Source organism: Bufo gargarizans, chromosome 3, assembly GCF_014858855.1.
Source record: "Bufo gargarizans isolate SCDJY-AF-19 chromosome 3, ASM1485885v1, whole genome shotgun sequence".
Classification (NCBI taxonomy): Eukaryota; Metazoa; Chordata; class Amphibia; order Anura; family Bufonidae; genus Bufo; species Bufo gargarizans.
This window is the reverse complement of record NC_058082.1, coordinates 74,129,985-74,146,415: the sequence shown is the minus strand read 5'-3', so window position 1 is coordinate 74,146,415 and position 16,431 is coordinate 74,129,985. Positions and strand designations below refer to the sequence as shown.

Genomic DNA, 16,431 nt, shown 5'->3' with positions numbered 1-16,431 from the left:
TACTATCTCCTGGACCAAATGATATTACTTTTTTATGTATTGCCTTCGTTTAATATTGAGAGGAGATCCCTCGAGGGCTCATACTGACGTGCAGGACATTAGGGGGGAATGGTTATGGATGCCCCATTGACGTGGGGACATCTATATTCCCTTGCTTAGTGGATGAGTGGACGCGTTCTGATCAGCATGCGTCCGCTTATTCTTCAAGTCCGCGATGTCATTTGCCCTTTTCATGACTCTTAGTGCCCCTATATAAGTCTATGTACAGTGCGGTCAATTAGTAAGATGGCAGTTTGATTGGTCTTAGGATGTTCTGGGCATGCGCCAGTTATTTACCTTTTCCAATATGGCCGACGGGATTGTCAGGCATCTATGCGCATGCTCTATTTGCCCTCTACGGTCTAGCGTAATTGCGTGATCATGATATGTAATTATGTGATTGATTGGTCACACTATATGTACCGAGCACTTTGTCCATTTTCCTTGCATGAGAAAGGCTCTATCGTTGAGCTGAAACGTCGCTGTACCACTTGGGTGAGTAAACGGTCTTCTTTTTTACTTCAGAGTGCTGCCCTTTTTTGTATTTTATACTTTGGGTATTTGCTTATTCCAATTGGGATTTGCACCTATATACCACCTACTTTAGTCAGTGCTGCCATTTTTCATTTTTTTTATCTATATATATACACACAGACAGATATTTAGATAGACACACAGAGAAAAAGATGGATGGATAGATAGACATTAAAACTTTCTTTTACTTACCAACTCCTGTGCCAAGTGTGTCATCCAAAATGGCTGCAGTTAAAATAGCTGCTGGGGGAGTGGACAAATATGGAGCATGCTCAGTGATTAAAACGGGTTGAAACGGATCCGCCTCAAATGGAACCATTACAAACGGATCTGCTACCAATTGACAACCATTATTTTGGAAGGTGTTTTGGTGTCCACCTCCAAAGCGGAATGGAGACTGATCGGAGGCAAACTGATGCATTCTGAGCGGATCCTTTTCCATTCAGAATGCATTAGGCAAAACTGATCCGTTTGGACCGCTTGTGAGAGATCCTTCTGGCTAGAGAGCCTCATTGCCATGGGCCCACCTACAGTTGTAACAGGATGACATAGTCTGAGCATTTGTGTAATACACATCTTACAGAGAAAATGCACCAAACGGATATGCCACTGACTATACTAGCTAGGTCATACAAGCAGATATTAAAAGCTGAGACTTTTGCTAATATATTCCTGTAGGATGCTTTTGTGGTGCATGTGGACCGCGCCGGCATCCTCCATTGTACGCAATTTTTGCTGTGGATGGTCGTTAGCTGCGGTCCACATGCGGTGGGACTGCTCCCCCAATGAATAACACGCTACAGTGTTTGGGGTTTGAGCAGTTCCCCCATATTTGCTACTATATTTTTCTGGTTTTGTTTTCTATGTATTGAATGTGCCTTTATCTGGCAATTGAACATTCCTTTGCACCTGGTAGCCTCCATCACATGGTCTGATATGGGTGTGGCTTACAGTCTTGCTTTGTTCACATTGCATTAGTTGTCCTGCTAGGCGGTTGTGTGGAAGCTTGGCTGTGAGCTGGATGTACATCACCTTCAGACCTTGTTCACACCACAGTTAGCGTAGTGGTAGGACCCTTGCCATGCTGAGTGACCGTGACGTGGTGCATGATGGGCTCCGATATCTTCCTGACAGGAATATATTGGCAAAAGTCTCAGCTTGTATGACCAGCTAGTATAGTCAGTGGCATATCCGTTTGGTGCATTTTCTCTGTGATTTATATTATATTTTCATCCGCACAATGCTCAGTTTTGTGTAGGGTGCCTTTGTGGTGCATGTGGACCGCGCCGGCATCCTCTATTGTACGCAATTTTTGCTGGGGATGGTCGTTAGCTGCGGTCCACATGCGGTCCATATTTGCCACTAGATTTTTGTGATTTTGTCTAATACACATCTTAGAAACTTTTTGTAGGGCATGGATACAAGGTAGCACATTTCTATACATCTACAGGTATAGCTCATGTTAGTGTCTGAAACAGTGGCACTCTAGTCCATAGGCCAGGTCTGGTATTGCAGCTAAGCTCATTAGAGTCAATGGCTGAACTGTAATGCCATATGCAACCCATAGACATGTATGGCGCTCAGGGGTGGAATGGTCGTAGACCCTACAAGGAAATTTCCCAGTGGGTTGATGCCCAGGGGGCCCCTTAAGCCATGGTTCTCATGCATGGCTCTGACCACCAGCTATCTCCTGGGATCTGGCCAAGGTAAATGTGAGAAGTTGCAGCGATGATTATAATCAGGGTAGGTCCTCTTTACATTATAATCATGATAGGTCCTCTTTCCAGAAAAAACAACAGACATACGTGGTTTCAGGTCACATTTTATACACAAAGACAATTCTTTATTCTCTTATTTACAAAGTACCTCTTTTCCATAAGGTCCAGACAGTGCAGTGCATAACAGATGAGGACAACCTATGTCACGTGTCCATATTATTGCTGCGTATAGTAAACCACAACTTCCATGGTCCATGAGATATAATACTACTTGTGGCCAGCTCTACAAGCACTTATACATGTGTATAAACAACGTGCGCAAAGTGAAATAAAATGTACGAAATAAGAAACAAAAAGCTTCCACAGAAAGCATTAACTCATATACTTAATTTACATACGTTGTATACACATATAGTCCTGATAAAATATCTTATAGATAGATATGTATAGATTACAAATGTACATGGTCTTTATACAATTAAATTATAAAGGAGCGTCATCTCTGATATCTCCATAACGTCCAGGAGTCCCCTGCATGCTCAGTGCTGCCTCTTCTTAGAGTCATTGTGGCTTCTTATAATGGAGATCCTTTTATACTAGTACTAGGTAAAGTCTTTATATAACATATTTTTCAGATTTTCGTTTCTGGTCCTTCCGCCGTAAGCGGCTGAAATGAGTTCCGGATCCGCAAAGCTTCTACCGCACAAAGGTGTCCATAGCACTTGTTGTACCAGTCTAGGCAATGGCCCCTGAGGTTAAAAAAAAAAGAAGAAGACAAAACTAGTCAGATTCTGTTATGCTAAATTACTACAAGCGTGTTAATAATAAAAAAATAAAAATAAAAACATTCCTCTGCTTTGATATAAAGGGCTCCAATTGACAATATGATCATACAGTTAAATCCTATAGAAGAAACTTGGGCTAGGAGACATGTTGGTCCCCTTACATTAGATTGGCTAAATATTCCATGGGAAACAAGCTGAAATAACCAAACCACCATAGACATGCATGTACATTTTGGCGGGCTCGGCCTGACATGGTCTGAAATCTGCTACCATGCCAAGAAAAAGGCCCATTGTACTTTTGGCCTAGCTGAATTATATCGAAGATGAATATTTAGATCTTAAAGGGGTTGTCCCACAAAAAATTGTTCTACAGTTTTCAAACTAGCACATGGATCTGAATACTTTTGTAATTGCATGTAATTAAAAATTTTGCATAGTCACTCAGTTATTTAATAAAATGTATTTGTATAGCACCACCTGCTGTTTGTTCTTTTTATTATTTCTTTGTCCTGCTCACTGAGAAGGCCGCACATGCTCAGTTTCATCCTTCAACTGCCTCCTGAGCTGTGATAGGGAGAGCTGAGACATGCCTCCTGAGCTGTGATAGGGAGAGCACGGACACGCCCCCGGATCTGTGATAGGGAGAGCTGAGACACGCCCCCTGAGCTGCAGCAGAAAAGACATTCCCCTTGAGTTGTCAACTTGATATAAATTGAGCAGAGCAATGAATGGGGAGATCTCTGGACCCATGTGCGGTACAGGGCTGGTTCTAGCTTTTTTAGAAAGAGATTGTCATGTGCTGTATGATCATTAAGTTTGATTTTTTTTTTTACATTAGTCATGGGATAACCCCTTTAAGATTGATAGTCATGGCTAATACAATTTCCATGTAGGATCAAGTTGCTCATATGCGGCATTGAATGGACCCCACAACCTGGCACCATGTAGAAAACAAGGGGGAGATTTATCAAGACCAGCACTTTCTGTGCCGGCTTTGATATCCCCCGCGCTGCTATAGGATGCTCCTAATTTATGACAAGGTGTAGGCCTCATCATAAATTAGGCACATTCTCTGGCAGTCCATGCACCTAAACAGAATCTACAACAGCTCAGAGCTGCCGTAGATTTCTGACTTCATTTGTGTCAGAAAACTGGTGTAAAAGAATATAAATTTGTCTCGCCCCTTTCCTGCCCGTGCCATGCCCCTTCTGAAAAAGTGGCAAAGGGTTACGTAAAAAAAGACACTTACGACTTTTTTCAAAAAGTCCCATTTAAAAAGTCACAAACGCACAGCTTGCGGCTTTTTAACCACCTCCCGTCCGCACGTTGACTAAAAACGTCCGGGAGGTGGTTCTAGATCTCTGAATGGACGTTTCTGAACATCCATTCAGAGATTGCAGCTGCATGCTAATCGTCCAGCTGCAGATCGGGTTACCCGCTGTCAGTGACAGTAGGGCAACCCTTAGAGAAGGCAGGGACAGTGCCCAGGTGTCCCTGCCTTCTAGATGGCTGTATACACAGCGCTCGCTGTCGGGTCTTTCACAGACCTCGATCAGCCCTGTACTCAGGCTGTACAGCGCATTATACCGCTGTACAGCCTCTCTGGGGGGTGTATTTCTCCTGTAACTGGGGCTACTATGTCAGCCCCAGTTACAGGAGAAATCAATAGTGAAAAAAATAAATAAAGACGTGAAGTTAAATGTCCCCCAGAGGTCTTGTATGACCTTATGGGGGACAAAAAGTGTAAAATAAAATGATGCCAACATAAAGTAGAGATATGGGCAATGTTAAGTAATAAATATTTTATGAGGTATCACGTTCTGTTTTAAAAGCAGAGAAATAAAAATTTTGAAAATTGCTAATTTTTAGAATTTTTGGGTAAATTTGGGATTTTTTCATAAATAAAGGTGAAATATATTGACTCAAATTTATGACTAGCATGAAGTACAATGTGTCACGAGAAAACAATCTCTGAATGGCTTGGATAAGTAAAAGCGTTCCAAAGTTATTACCACATAAAGTGACACATGTCAGATTTGCAAAATTAGGCCTGGTCAGAAAGGGGGCAAATGGCCCGGTCTGGAAGTGGTTAAAGACACTTTTCTAGGACAAGGGAAATGATAAATCTCTCCCAAAGAGGAATTCAAAGGAAAGCTGTACATGGGATACTTAGAACTGAATTTCAGGTATGTTGTAATTGACAGCTTGTAGTTCCAGCACAATAACTTACTTTAGGTCAACTCTGCAAATATAGGTCAGCCTGGATTTCCCAGAGCCACAAGGTTCAATCAAATATCGAGTGTCCATCACTGTTGCCCTCACTCCTCCTATTAATGGGGCATCCTCATGCTCCACAGAGGTGGCCACCAAGCTGCACATTCCCTTTGCCAAGTCAGTCCTCCATGTCCTGCAAGTAAAGACATAGGTCAGTGAGAAAGTGATAGACGGCATCAAAGTGAATGTCCATTTTATGGATGTAATAGATTGCACAAAAAAATGCTATTTCATTAATAAAGTAAGTTTTAGGCATTTTAGACTCACAATCTAATGTCTAGTCCTCTTTAACAATCGAGGAGTGTTTTATTGGCCATGGAAAGGGTATAGAGGGAAATACAACACCAGGCCCTTGTGTCCTGGGTGGCAAAACAAGGCACCGTAATGGGCTCTTTTTCAATCTGTTATGGGGCACCCTCTCTTCCTGCCTGTTCAAACTTTCAGGGAAGAGATTGGCTTATATTAAAGAGATATTTAGACTCGCAACAATTTCTAAGCCTTATAGATTGAAAAAAATCATTGTTATATACACCCATAAGCAGTGATGGCCAGTTTGCCGTGTTCGCCAGCGAACACATGCGTGCAACCATGCACAGGAAAGCCCTTACCTGTGCCTGTGCGCGAGCCGGTCTGAAAACACATGTGGTCACCAGAAGCAGGCAGATCCGAGAACAGCCCCATGGAGGCCCCCGGTGGCTGTTCTCGGAACTGTCTGCTCCCGGTGACCGCCTTTGATTTCAGACCGGCTTGCGGCACAGGCACAAGTAAGGGCTTACCTGTGCATCGCCGGACTTGTGAGTCAAGATGGCAGCCCGCTGGGGAACACTGCGAACTGGCCATCACTGCCCATAAGTAACATATAGTATGGTGAGAGTAATATAACTTTCCATACCTCAACACCACAAAATCCTTGGAAGGATGAGGAGCCATGCTGTCCACTACATACTGATACACTTCAGTTTGACTATCAATAGTATCTATTATTTTTGCTTGAGTAAAATCATCATCCCATAGGTGGCGCTCTCGTAGCAGGCGATTGAGTACAACGGATGGCGGAGCTTCTACTTCCACCGACGCTTTCCAGAGCCTCAATGGATTTCCATCTCCAACCTAAATAAAATAATAATTAAAAAAATCCAGTTACTATAAAGAAAACTAGGTAAATGTATATTTTCTGTGGCCAGGGATACACAGGGACAGTGTGATATGTTATACTTTTCAGATATGTGAAAACCCATTACCTTTTTGTAAGCGAGGTCCGTGTTCTCTGTACTGGAGAAAGACATCCATCCTTTAAATTTATCCCTGGATTCTTTCTGAAGATTCTGGATGACAGTATCGAAGTATGTGCAGACACTGCCGGCCTCCTCATCCATCTGTTTCACCAGTTCCTCCAAAGTAGGAACATGGATGTCAGCTTCAGCGTATGAATTCCGGGACTGGGCTATGATTTCCTCAGAAATCTGAAAAAAAGAGAAGAAATCTATGATTACTGACTGAATGACAATTAGGAAGGTAACAAAAAAAACTAAGTACGGTATATGTCCGCTATTTCCCTCCATAATGTAATCTGGTCCTTCCTATTTGAACCCTGACCCTAAGATGACGTAAAACCCTTCTTCCCAGTCTTCTCAATGTTGACCCGTTGCTAGTAAGGTTAGAATCCCAAGGCACAGTATTATGGCAGACTAAATATGCGCTATGAGAGAAGATTTATTGGTTATAATAAAGATGGGGGGGGGGGGGAACAATGGCGTTCATTAACATAAAACGCCATTTACATCCATTACCCATAAATCTACCGCAGACCTTACACTGTACAGGCTCTATATATACTGTATAATGAATATATGATGAAGGGTCATCAAGTTCTCATAAAACGTTATCAAAAGGGGTGCTGAGTGCCAAGAACCCGACCAATCGCTAGAATGAGGAGAGAGAAGCGCTCTCATACTGTACTCTATGGGGGAGATTTATCAAACTGGCGTAGAGTAGGCCTGGCTTAGTTTTCCATTGCAACCAATCAGATCCCTCCTTTCATTTTTCAAAGGAGCTGTGAAAAATGAAAGGTGGAATCTGATTGGTTGCTATGGGCAACTAAGCCAGTTCTACTTTACACCAGTTTAATATATCTCTCCCTATATCCCCACTGCAGGAGCGGAAGTAGGGTCAATAGAAAGTCTACGATTCCATATCAAGCAGTCATATGCAAAGGTTTCTCTCTCCTCAGTCTAGAGATCAGTGAGGTTTTCAGACGCCCACCGATCAAGACCTTTCTCTATGACATATCTAGCTTAGGCACAAGCTGCATCCAAGGCATTGCACTCAGTCAGCCAAAATCCTACTCGTACTGATGAGCAGCAAGCACCCCGAAACAGCTGTTTACAGATGGATATTTAGCTTGGCTTTTTTTTCTCTTTTCACATCCCAGGAAAAGTTGGTCGGTGACTCATATGGAGACACTTCCAAAAGGTGGCGCTATTGGGATGGTTCTCTTTCCCTCCTTGCATATCCATGACATATGAAAAGTTTTCTAAAAACTTAGAGACCCTTTGAGGGGGTTATCACATCACATTTTGAAATCCTCCTATGAGATTTCTGCAAACATTTTTTTTATCAAGTGGAGTCGTATTCACCTACTTTCTGAAAATCATATTTCTCAATATATTTACACTAGTCAATTAGCATAAATATATATATAAAAAAGGACGTATATTTGTATGTATTTATGTGTGTATGTGTGTATGTATGTGTGTATGTATGTGTGTATGTATGTGTGTGTGTTGTGTATGTATGTGTGTATGTATGTATGTATGTGTGTATGTATGTGTGTATGTATGATGTATGTATGTGTATGTCATGTGTGTATGTATGTGTGTATGTATGTATGTATGTGTGTTTATGTGTGTATGTATGATTGTATGTGTGTATGTGTGTATGTATGTTATGTATGTATGTGTGTGTATGTATTGTATGTAGTGTATGTGCTGTGTGTATGTATGTGTGTTATGTATGGTATGTGTATGTGTGTGTATGTCTGTATGTGTGTATGTCTCGTGTGTATGTAGTGTGTAGGTTCATTTTTTTGGTATGTCGTTGTGTGGTATGGTGTTGTTTTTATGTGTGTATGTTCAGCAAAAACTCAAAAACGCAACCATCCATTTCAACGAAACTTGGTATACACATCCCTTGCTACCTGGAAAGAAATCTTGCGAGGGCCTCAGCTCTCTAGGACGTACCATTCCTGAGATATTCCCAAAAAATAACCCACATTAGCCAATACAAGCCTGCCAGCCTTTCACTTAAATCTGAACTGCCATACACACGGTCACATGTCCCTTATCAGCCAATAGAAGCTCGCAGTCCTACTCCAGGTTGCCATAACAACTGATCACAGGTTTTATCAGTTCGCAGGTCCTAAAATATTCAGTCATATGACGTATGACGGCACAACTACACTGCTACATGCATGGGGGGCAGGGGCCACTATTAAATGGACGGGTGCTGTGGAGGTCACTGTTAAAGGGGCGGCCACTGTGAAAGTCACTGTTAAAGGGTCACTGTAAAAGACACTGTAAAAGGGGTGGTCACTGTGAAAGTCACTGTTAAAGGTGCGGTCACTGTGAAAGTCACTGTTAAAAGGGCGGTCACTGTTAAAGGGGCGGCCACTGTGAAAGTCACTGTTAAGGGGTCACTGTAAAAGGGGCGGTCACTGTGAAAGTCACTGTTAAAGGGTCACTGTAAAAGACACTGTAAAAGGGGTGGTCACTGTGAAAGTCACTGTTAAAGGTGCGGTCACTGTGAAAGTCACTGTTAAAAGGGCGGTCACTGTTAAAGGGGCGGCCACTGTGAAAGTCACTGTTAAAGGGGCGGTTACTGTTAAGGGGGGGCTACTGTTAAAGTCACTGTTGAAGGGGAGGTCACTGTGAAAGTCACTGCTAAAGGGGTGGTCACCGTGGAGGTCATTGTTAAGGGGGCGGTCACTGTGAAAGTCACTGTTAAAGGGGCGGTCACCGTTAAAGGGACGGCCATTGTGAAAGTCACTGTTAAACGGCTGGTCACTGTGAAAGTCACTGTGAAAGGGGCAGTCACTGTGAAAGTCACTGTTAAAGGGGCGGTCACTGTGAAAGTCACTTTTAAAGGGGCGGTCACTGTGAAAGTCACTTTTAAAGGGGAGGTCACTGTTAAAGGGGAGGTCACTGTTAAAGGGGCGGTCACTGTGAAAGTCACTGTTAAAGGGGCGGTCACTGTTAATGGGGCAGCCACTATGAAAGTCACTGTTAAAAGGGCAGTCACTGTGAAAGTCACTGTAAGGCTCCATTCACACGTCCGCAAAATGGATCCGCATCCGATCCATTCATTTTCAATGGGGCCGGAATGTGCTGTCCGCATCCACATTTGCGGATCCGCACTTCCGCATCCGTGCTTCCGTTTCCGCAAAAAAATAGAACATGTCCTATTCTTGTCCGCAATTGCGGACAAGAACAGGCATATTCTATTAGTGCCGGCAATGTGCGGTCCGCAAAATGCGGAACGCACATTGCCGCTTTCTGTGTTTTGCGGATCCGTGGCTCCGTGTATCCGCAAAACACATTGCGGACATGTGAATGGAGCCTTAAAGGGTAGGTCACTGTTAAAGGGGCAGTCACTGTAAAAGTCAGTGTTAAAGGGGCGGCCACTGTGAAAGTAACTGTTAAAGGGGCGGTCACTGTTAAAGGGGCAGTGACTGTGAAAGTCACTGTTAAAGGGGCAGTCACCATTAAAGGGGCGGCCATTGTGAAACTCACTGTTATTTAATATAAAAATGCAATAAATAAATACCAGAGCAACGCCGGGTCATAAGCTAGTACATTAATAAATCTCCCCATACAGATCTATGTCTACTGCTTCTCTCATGCAATGTATTATTAACTGTTTGTCGGAAGCCACCACTAGCGGGACCTCAGTACATAGGAATTTATACAGTTACAATTGAATTCAATGAAAACTGTAAAAAATATATATATAATCACTTTACACTGTGCTCCCCCTAGTGGCTGCTGCATGAATATGCCATGTTTTCATTTTGGGAACAGATTACAGTAGCAGGAGTTCAGCACAGGCATTTGAACGTTTGTTAGGTGACTGGTGGCACTACACAGGACAATTTTCAGGAACCAGCATTTGTATGAACATTTGTCCCTGTTAACTATTAATGAATGGAACATTTTAGTGATATCCGCTGGTGTTGGACTCCTGGAACACATATATAGCACATAAGACTCACCTCAAACAGCTTGTTGCACTCCATAATCATGTGGGCCAGACCCTGTGTAGCTGCCAAGTTCTCATTCAAGTCCTTCTGATCTGGTTTCCCAGTTGCGTACTTCTTCTGAATGGCTCTGAAAGTAGATAGATGTCATTCACATCATATTTTGCTTATTTTCAAGACGCGGGAACAGCTGTGGGACCATATTTACACTGGCACCAATGCTAATAATGTATAGATATTGGCAAAGTTGGGCAGTGTTTTGAGGCATAACTGCAAGGTTCTAGGCCCCAAATTCAAAATCTGTAAGATGGCCTACTACCAACCGTGTACCTAGAATAATATTAGTGTCTTGTTATGTGGAAGACTGACTTTTGGAACCCCCTTTAGGCACAAGGGATTGGGTGCGACTTCTACCTCTACATCTCCTACAGCTAGGTCCCTGTGCTGAAATCCAATGACTCATTCATTGTATGGATATGTCTGGCACATTGGTTTACTATTGATTGCCATGAGTGCACCAGTTCTGTATGCAGAATGGCAACCACATTCAGCGCCCAACCAACCACATTATTGGTGCATGCACCAGAGAACGGAACCCTGTCACAAAAACACAGAGGATGGCTATGCTGAGAACCAATGATCGTGCCCTGAGCGGAAGATAGACAATGAATTCTCTGTGACATCACTGAGAATTGAGTAATGGTGCCCATCAAACATCTCCCTCTAGCTTAAAAAAAGGCTGGACAACCCCTATAAACGCACAACATTCTGACATTTTTGTGCGCCATCTTTTCAATCTGTCATATCGAATTTTTCAGTGAATTATATTTCAAGTTATTTTGTAAAAAATGCTTCATGGCAGTAAATTCCTACCTAGGGGAATTGTCTTTCCTCAATAAATTGAGGTGGAAGAGTGATGGCGCCAAGCACACGGCGAGATTCATCGGGGTCATCTGATTCTCTTCTACTGAGGTGACATCACTGAGAAAACACAAGAGCGTTTGCAGAACTTCACGGTTCTCATCTGACATTAACATGATGGCCGACTGCACTGCCTGGAGCCTCTGGTCCTTGGGAACATCTGAGGGAATCAAAATGACACAAGATATCATTAAGGGTACGTTCACACTAGCGTTACTCTTTTCCGGCACTGAGTTCCGTCCTAGGGGCTATATACCAGAAAAGAACTGATCCGTTTTATCCTAATGCATTCTGAATGGAGAGCGATCCGTTCAGGATGCATCAGGATGTCTTCAGTTCAGTCTTTTTGACTTTTCAGGACGGAGATAATACCGCAGCATGCTGCGGTTTTATCTCCGTCCAAAATTCCGGAATGCCAGATCCGGCATTTTTTCACATTGACCTGTATTAATTCTGGATCTGGCCCCTAGTGGTCTGCACAAGCTCAGACTGCAAAAAATGTAAAAAAATAAATAAATGCCGGATCCGTTTTTCCGGGTGACACCGGAGAGACGGATCCGGCCTTTCAATGCATTTTTCATACCAATCAGGATCCTGATCCGTCTGACAAATGCCATCAGTTTGCATACGTTTTGACGGATCCGGCAGGCAGTTCCAGCGACGGAACTGCCTGCCAGAATCCTCTGCCGCAAGTGTGAAAGTACCCTAATAGGATTGCACTTTGTTATCAGGCCATCCACAGATGAGAAGGTCCTGACCCTACAAATATTTTTCATCCATTTGCATCAATTTCCCAGTTTCTAAAAAATATTCTACTGATATAATATCTATGGCCTTCAATGTGTCCTATACGGAAAACACGTCTCAACCGGATACAATTTTAAATGGTTGTCCTTCAGGTGTAACTTGAAGATCTTGGGCCTTAGGCCCCCCACGTACTTTCTATAATACTGCCATTTTCTTATGTAGAAGAGGAGTCTTTGAGCCCCCTCGGGCTGCTGGGCCTGGTAGCAACTGCTACCTCTGCACCCCCTTCAGCTAAGCCTCTGTATTGCCCTCTAATTCAGTGTTTCCCAACCAGTGTGCCTCCAGCTGTTGTAAAAACTACAACTCCCAGCATGCCCGGACAGCCTTTTGCTGTGCGGGCATGCTGGGAGTTGTCGTTTTGTAACAGCTGGAGGCACACTGGTTGGGAAACACTGCTCTAATTGAAGATAAATACCAGATAAACTCCATGGACACGTGTGGCGTTTTTTTAAATGGAAGAACCCATCCATGAGCTGCAATACCAGATACAGCCTATGCACAATAGAGGTGCTGTTTCCAGAAGAAACCAGCCATGTTTTTCTAATCTCATATAACCTTTCATAGCTTGCGGTGACTCAGTCCTTTTCCTTCAAAACAGTTAAGTATGGGTCCCCCACTAATATGGCAGCGCCAATGTGTCAAGAAGCATGTTGAAATCTTAAAATAGAATTTAAATGGAGATTATTTTTGTTGTGTCTACGAGATGTAATTTTGTATAGACGTGTGCGGCTCCCATAAATCCTAAAGTCACTTGAATAATAGCTGCTATTTATGCACTTTTATGTTTCCGATCCACATGCTTTTATACTCATGTAAGTATGGGATTGTGTCTGTGCCCTGGCTTCAGGCAGTAAATGAGCTGAGCGGGTGCATCAGAGACTAGAATGATGAAAGAGTAAAGGCTACTTTCACACTTGCGGCAGAGGAATCCGGCAAAACGTATGACAACCGATTACATTTTAAGACTGATCAGGATCCTGATCCGTCTTACAAATGCATTGCAAGAACGGATCCGTTTTGATTTTTTTTTCACATTTTTACCGGTCTCCGGAGATAAAACCGTAGCATGCTGCGGTTTTCTCTTTTGCCTGATCAGTCAAAAAGACTGAACTGAAGACATCCTGAACGGATTGTTCTCCATTCAGAATGAATGGGGATTAAACTGATCAGTTTTTTTCCGGTATAGAGCCCCTAGGATGGAACTCAGCGCCGAAAAAGAAAAACGCAAGTGTGAAAGTAGCCTTACTTATAATACAACTATCTGCATCTGTTATGAACGGATCTGGTTGTATTATCTTTAACATAGACAAGGCGGATCCGTCATGAACAACACTGAAAGTCAATGGAGGACAGATCAGTTTTCTATTGTGTCAGAGAAAATTGATCCGTCTCCATTGACTTGCATTGGGGGTCATGCCAGATCCGTCTTGCTCCGCATCCCCGGACGGAAAGCAAACTGCAGCATGCTGCGGTTCGCTCTCCGGTATGAGAACGGAACGGAATGCATTTTGGTGCCTTCCGTTCTGCTCAGTCACGTTTTGTCCGCATTGACAATGAATGGGGACAAAACGGAAGCTTTTCTTTCCGGTATTGAGATCCTATGACGGATCTCAATACCGGAAAATAGAAACGCTAGTGTGAAAGTAGCCTTAGGCCAAGTTCACACTTCAGATTTGGTCAGTTATTTCTATCAGTGACTGTGAGCCAAAACCAGGAGTGAAGCCGACTCAGAGATGAGGTATAATGGAAACATCTGCACCTGTTCTGGGATTTTGACCCGCACCTGGTTTTGGCTCACAATCACTGATGGAAATCACTGACCAAATAACTGAAGTGTGAACTTGGCTTTAATGCACTTATTGCAGGATTTCCGCCCACATTTCTTCAGCTGCCTGTGGTTCTATATGGTAAATTGACATAACACCCATTCAATTTATGCTGCAGATTGTTTCTCAGTGTGTGGATGATATTTCTTAGTCTCATCTACATTGCTGGTACTGTAAAATACTAAGGGGGTAATTTACTATCCAGAAATATGCCTATATTAGGCGCAGATTGCAGCGCAATGGATTGCGGCGCTCCCTTTTTTAGACCTGCCGTGAGCGGGGAAAGGGAACGGGCCAGTAGGCCCGCATCATTCATAATTTTCTACGCCCGTTTTAGGTGTAGAAAATGGTCTAAATGTAAGACAGCTCGGAAGCTGTCTTACATTGAGATTGGCGCTGGATGCACCGAAGTTATGTAGAGGCCGGTGCCACATATAGGGGTTATTAACGCCAGTCTTAATAAATGACCCCCTAGGGATTTGCCACATGCTTATCTTCGGTGGCAAGTCTGCAGCATTTATGCCACATTTGGACCTTCCCTAAAGGGATTTTCAGGGGCTTTGACATTTATACACTATCCTAAAGCTGGCCATACACATTAGATAGATGTCAGATGAACCTGCATATTTTGGCCGACCATCCAATGTGTATGGGGGCCTCCAAACTCTTTCCTGATGGGAGATGTGGAGGACAATAAGGGTCGAGAAGTTATAATTCCACTGCCCAATCCTTTTGTTCTTGGAGAGATAAGCCACTGCCAGGTGTCTGCCAGACGCTTTCTCTCCTCTCTCTATTGGGAGCACATGCATACTCGGTCGAGCTCAGTGTGCATGAGTATGAAGAGGCAGGAGGGATTGCTGATGGCCAAATTGTCTAGGACTGGCCATTATTACCACATAAGTCAGGGTCCAACTCTAGAATAGGACATGCTATATTTTTTGGGCGGGCCCACGGAATGGAGCAACGGATGCGGACAGCACACGGAGTGCTGTCCGCATCTTTTGCGGCCCTATTGAAGTGAATGGGTACGCACCTGAGCCGGAAAAACTGCGGCTCGGATGCGGACCCGAACTACAGTCGTGTGCATGAGGCCTTACATGGATATTTTCCCCTAGAAGGAAGAATAGCTACTACTGTGTGCATGGGGGGCTTAGTAAAAACTGTAAATTAAATTTTCAGCTAATTAATCACTTTTCCAGAAATTAATTTCTGGGAAAGCTGGCTGACAACCAATATGGCCGCTTACATTGTAGTTGTCACCAGGCTTTCAGATGCTCCTGGATCAAAACCAAGCCTAGTTATACATCCCTGACTTCATATCACTCCATAGCTTAGTAGACTGCCATTCAGAGATTTAGCAATGCTTGACTAATAACCAGCTATGGGGGCTATAACACTGGAGAAGATATTCATTCATTTAGATTTTCCTCAAGCATAACGAGCAGACCCCTAATAAGGCTGCTGTTTCCTGCAATACAGCTGTAGACAGAGGCAGGCACCACTGTGCTACTCACAATCTACATTAAACACAATAGTAATGTGTATTGACTATAGTGACATTGTGTACTGAATGCAGGGGGGAGACCGATAATTAAAAGGCCACGTACAATACAGTACACAGCCCTGGAACAACCTGTCTGCTTATGTGCAATGTTCACACAGTGTATAGGAAAAAACAAGAGGATAAAAACAAGGAAGAGAGTCGCAATAATGTGTTATAATTTGGTGCATCTTTCACTATGTGCCCCCCGACCGTTGACTATATATAATTGGGCGGTTATCAAATATCTCTGCAGGGAGGTTTTAAAATGTCCATGCAAGGATCGGTGACAACAGGACTCCCCATAGAGAAGGCAGGACATTTTTGTTTTTTACCATCACTGCCTTCCCTATCAATCTTAACCCATATGTCAAAATGACGTTATCGAAAGGTCATATAATAAAAAAAAAAGATTTTAGCTGCAAGTAGTGCTATTAAAAAAAAAATAAGTTAAAATATGTGAAAAATACAATTTTATCCTCCTTTCTAGTTAAAAAAATACAATAAAAATTACATAAATTAAAGCTCCTCTTATCATCGAAAAAAGGGGCAAAATTGATTTACATAACCGAATGGAAAAAACTTATGGCATTCAAAGTCGCATGTACGGGAAAAATGGAAAATGCGCCTGGTCAGAATAGGGGGGTATATGGTCTGGTTTAAAGGTAGTTAAAGGGGTTTTCCGAGATATTGATACCGAGGACCTCTCCTCAGGATAGGTCATCAGTATCTTCTC

The 16,431-nt window shown here is 43.0% G+C and overlaps 1 protein-coding gene across 7 annotated transcripts in view; it reads right to left on the bottom strand.

Annotated features, from left to right (window-relative positions):
- Positions 1–2,379: 2,379 nt before the first annotated feature.
- The window catches only part of STARD13 (StAR related lipid transfer domain containing 13), a 263,932-nt gene continuing 249,880 nt past the window's right edge, over positions 2,380–16,431 (bottom strand). For all 7 annotated transcript variants that reach the window (XM_044284955.1, XM_044284956.1, XM_044284954.1 and 4 more), the window contains 6 exons: positions 11,475–11,682; positions 10,617–10,731; positions 6,592–6,813; positions 6,243–6,460; positions 5,307–5,483; positions 2,380–3,040 (listed from right to left, as the gene is read on the bottom strand). In XM_044284955.1, coding sequence (XP_044140890.1) covers positions 2,923–3,040; positions 5,307–5,483; positions 6,243–6,460; positions 6,592–6,813; positions 10,617–10,731; positions 11,475–11,682 — 1,058 coding nt within the window. In that variant the 3' untranslated portion in view covers positions 2,380–2,922. The remainder of the gene's footprint in view (positions 3,041–5,306; positions 5,484–6,242; positions 6,461–6,591; positions 6,814–10,616; positions 10,732–11,474; positions 11,683–16,431) is intronic.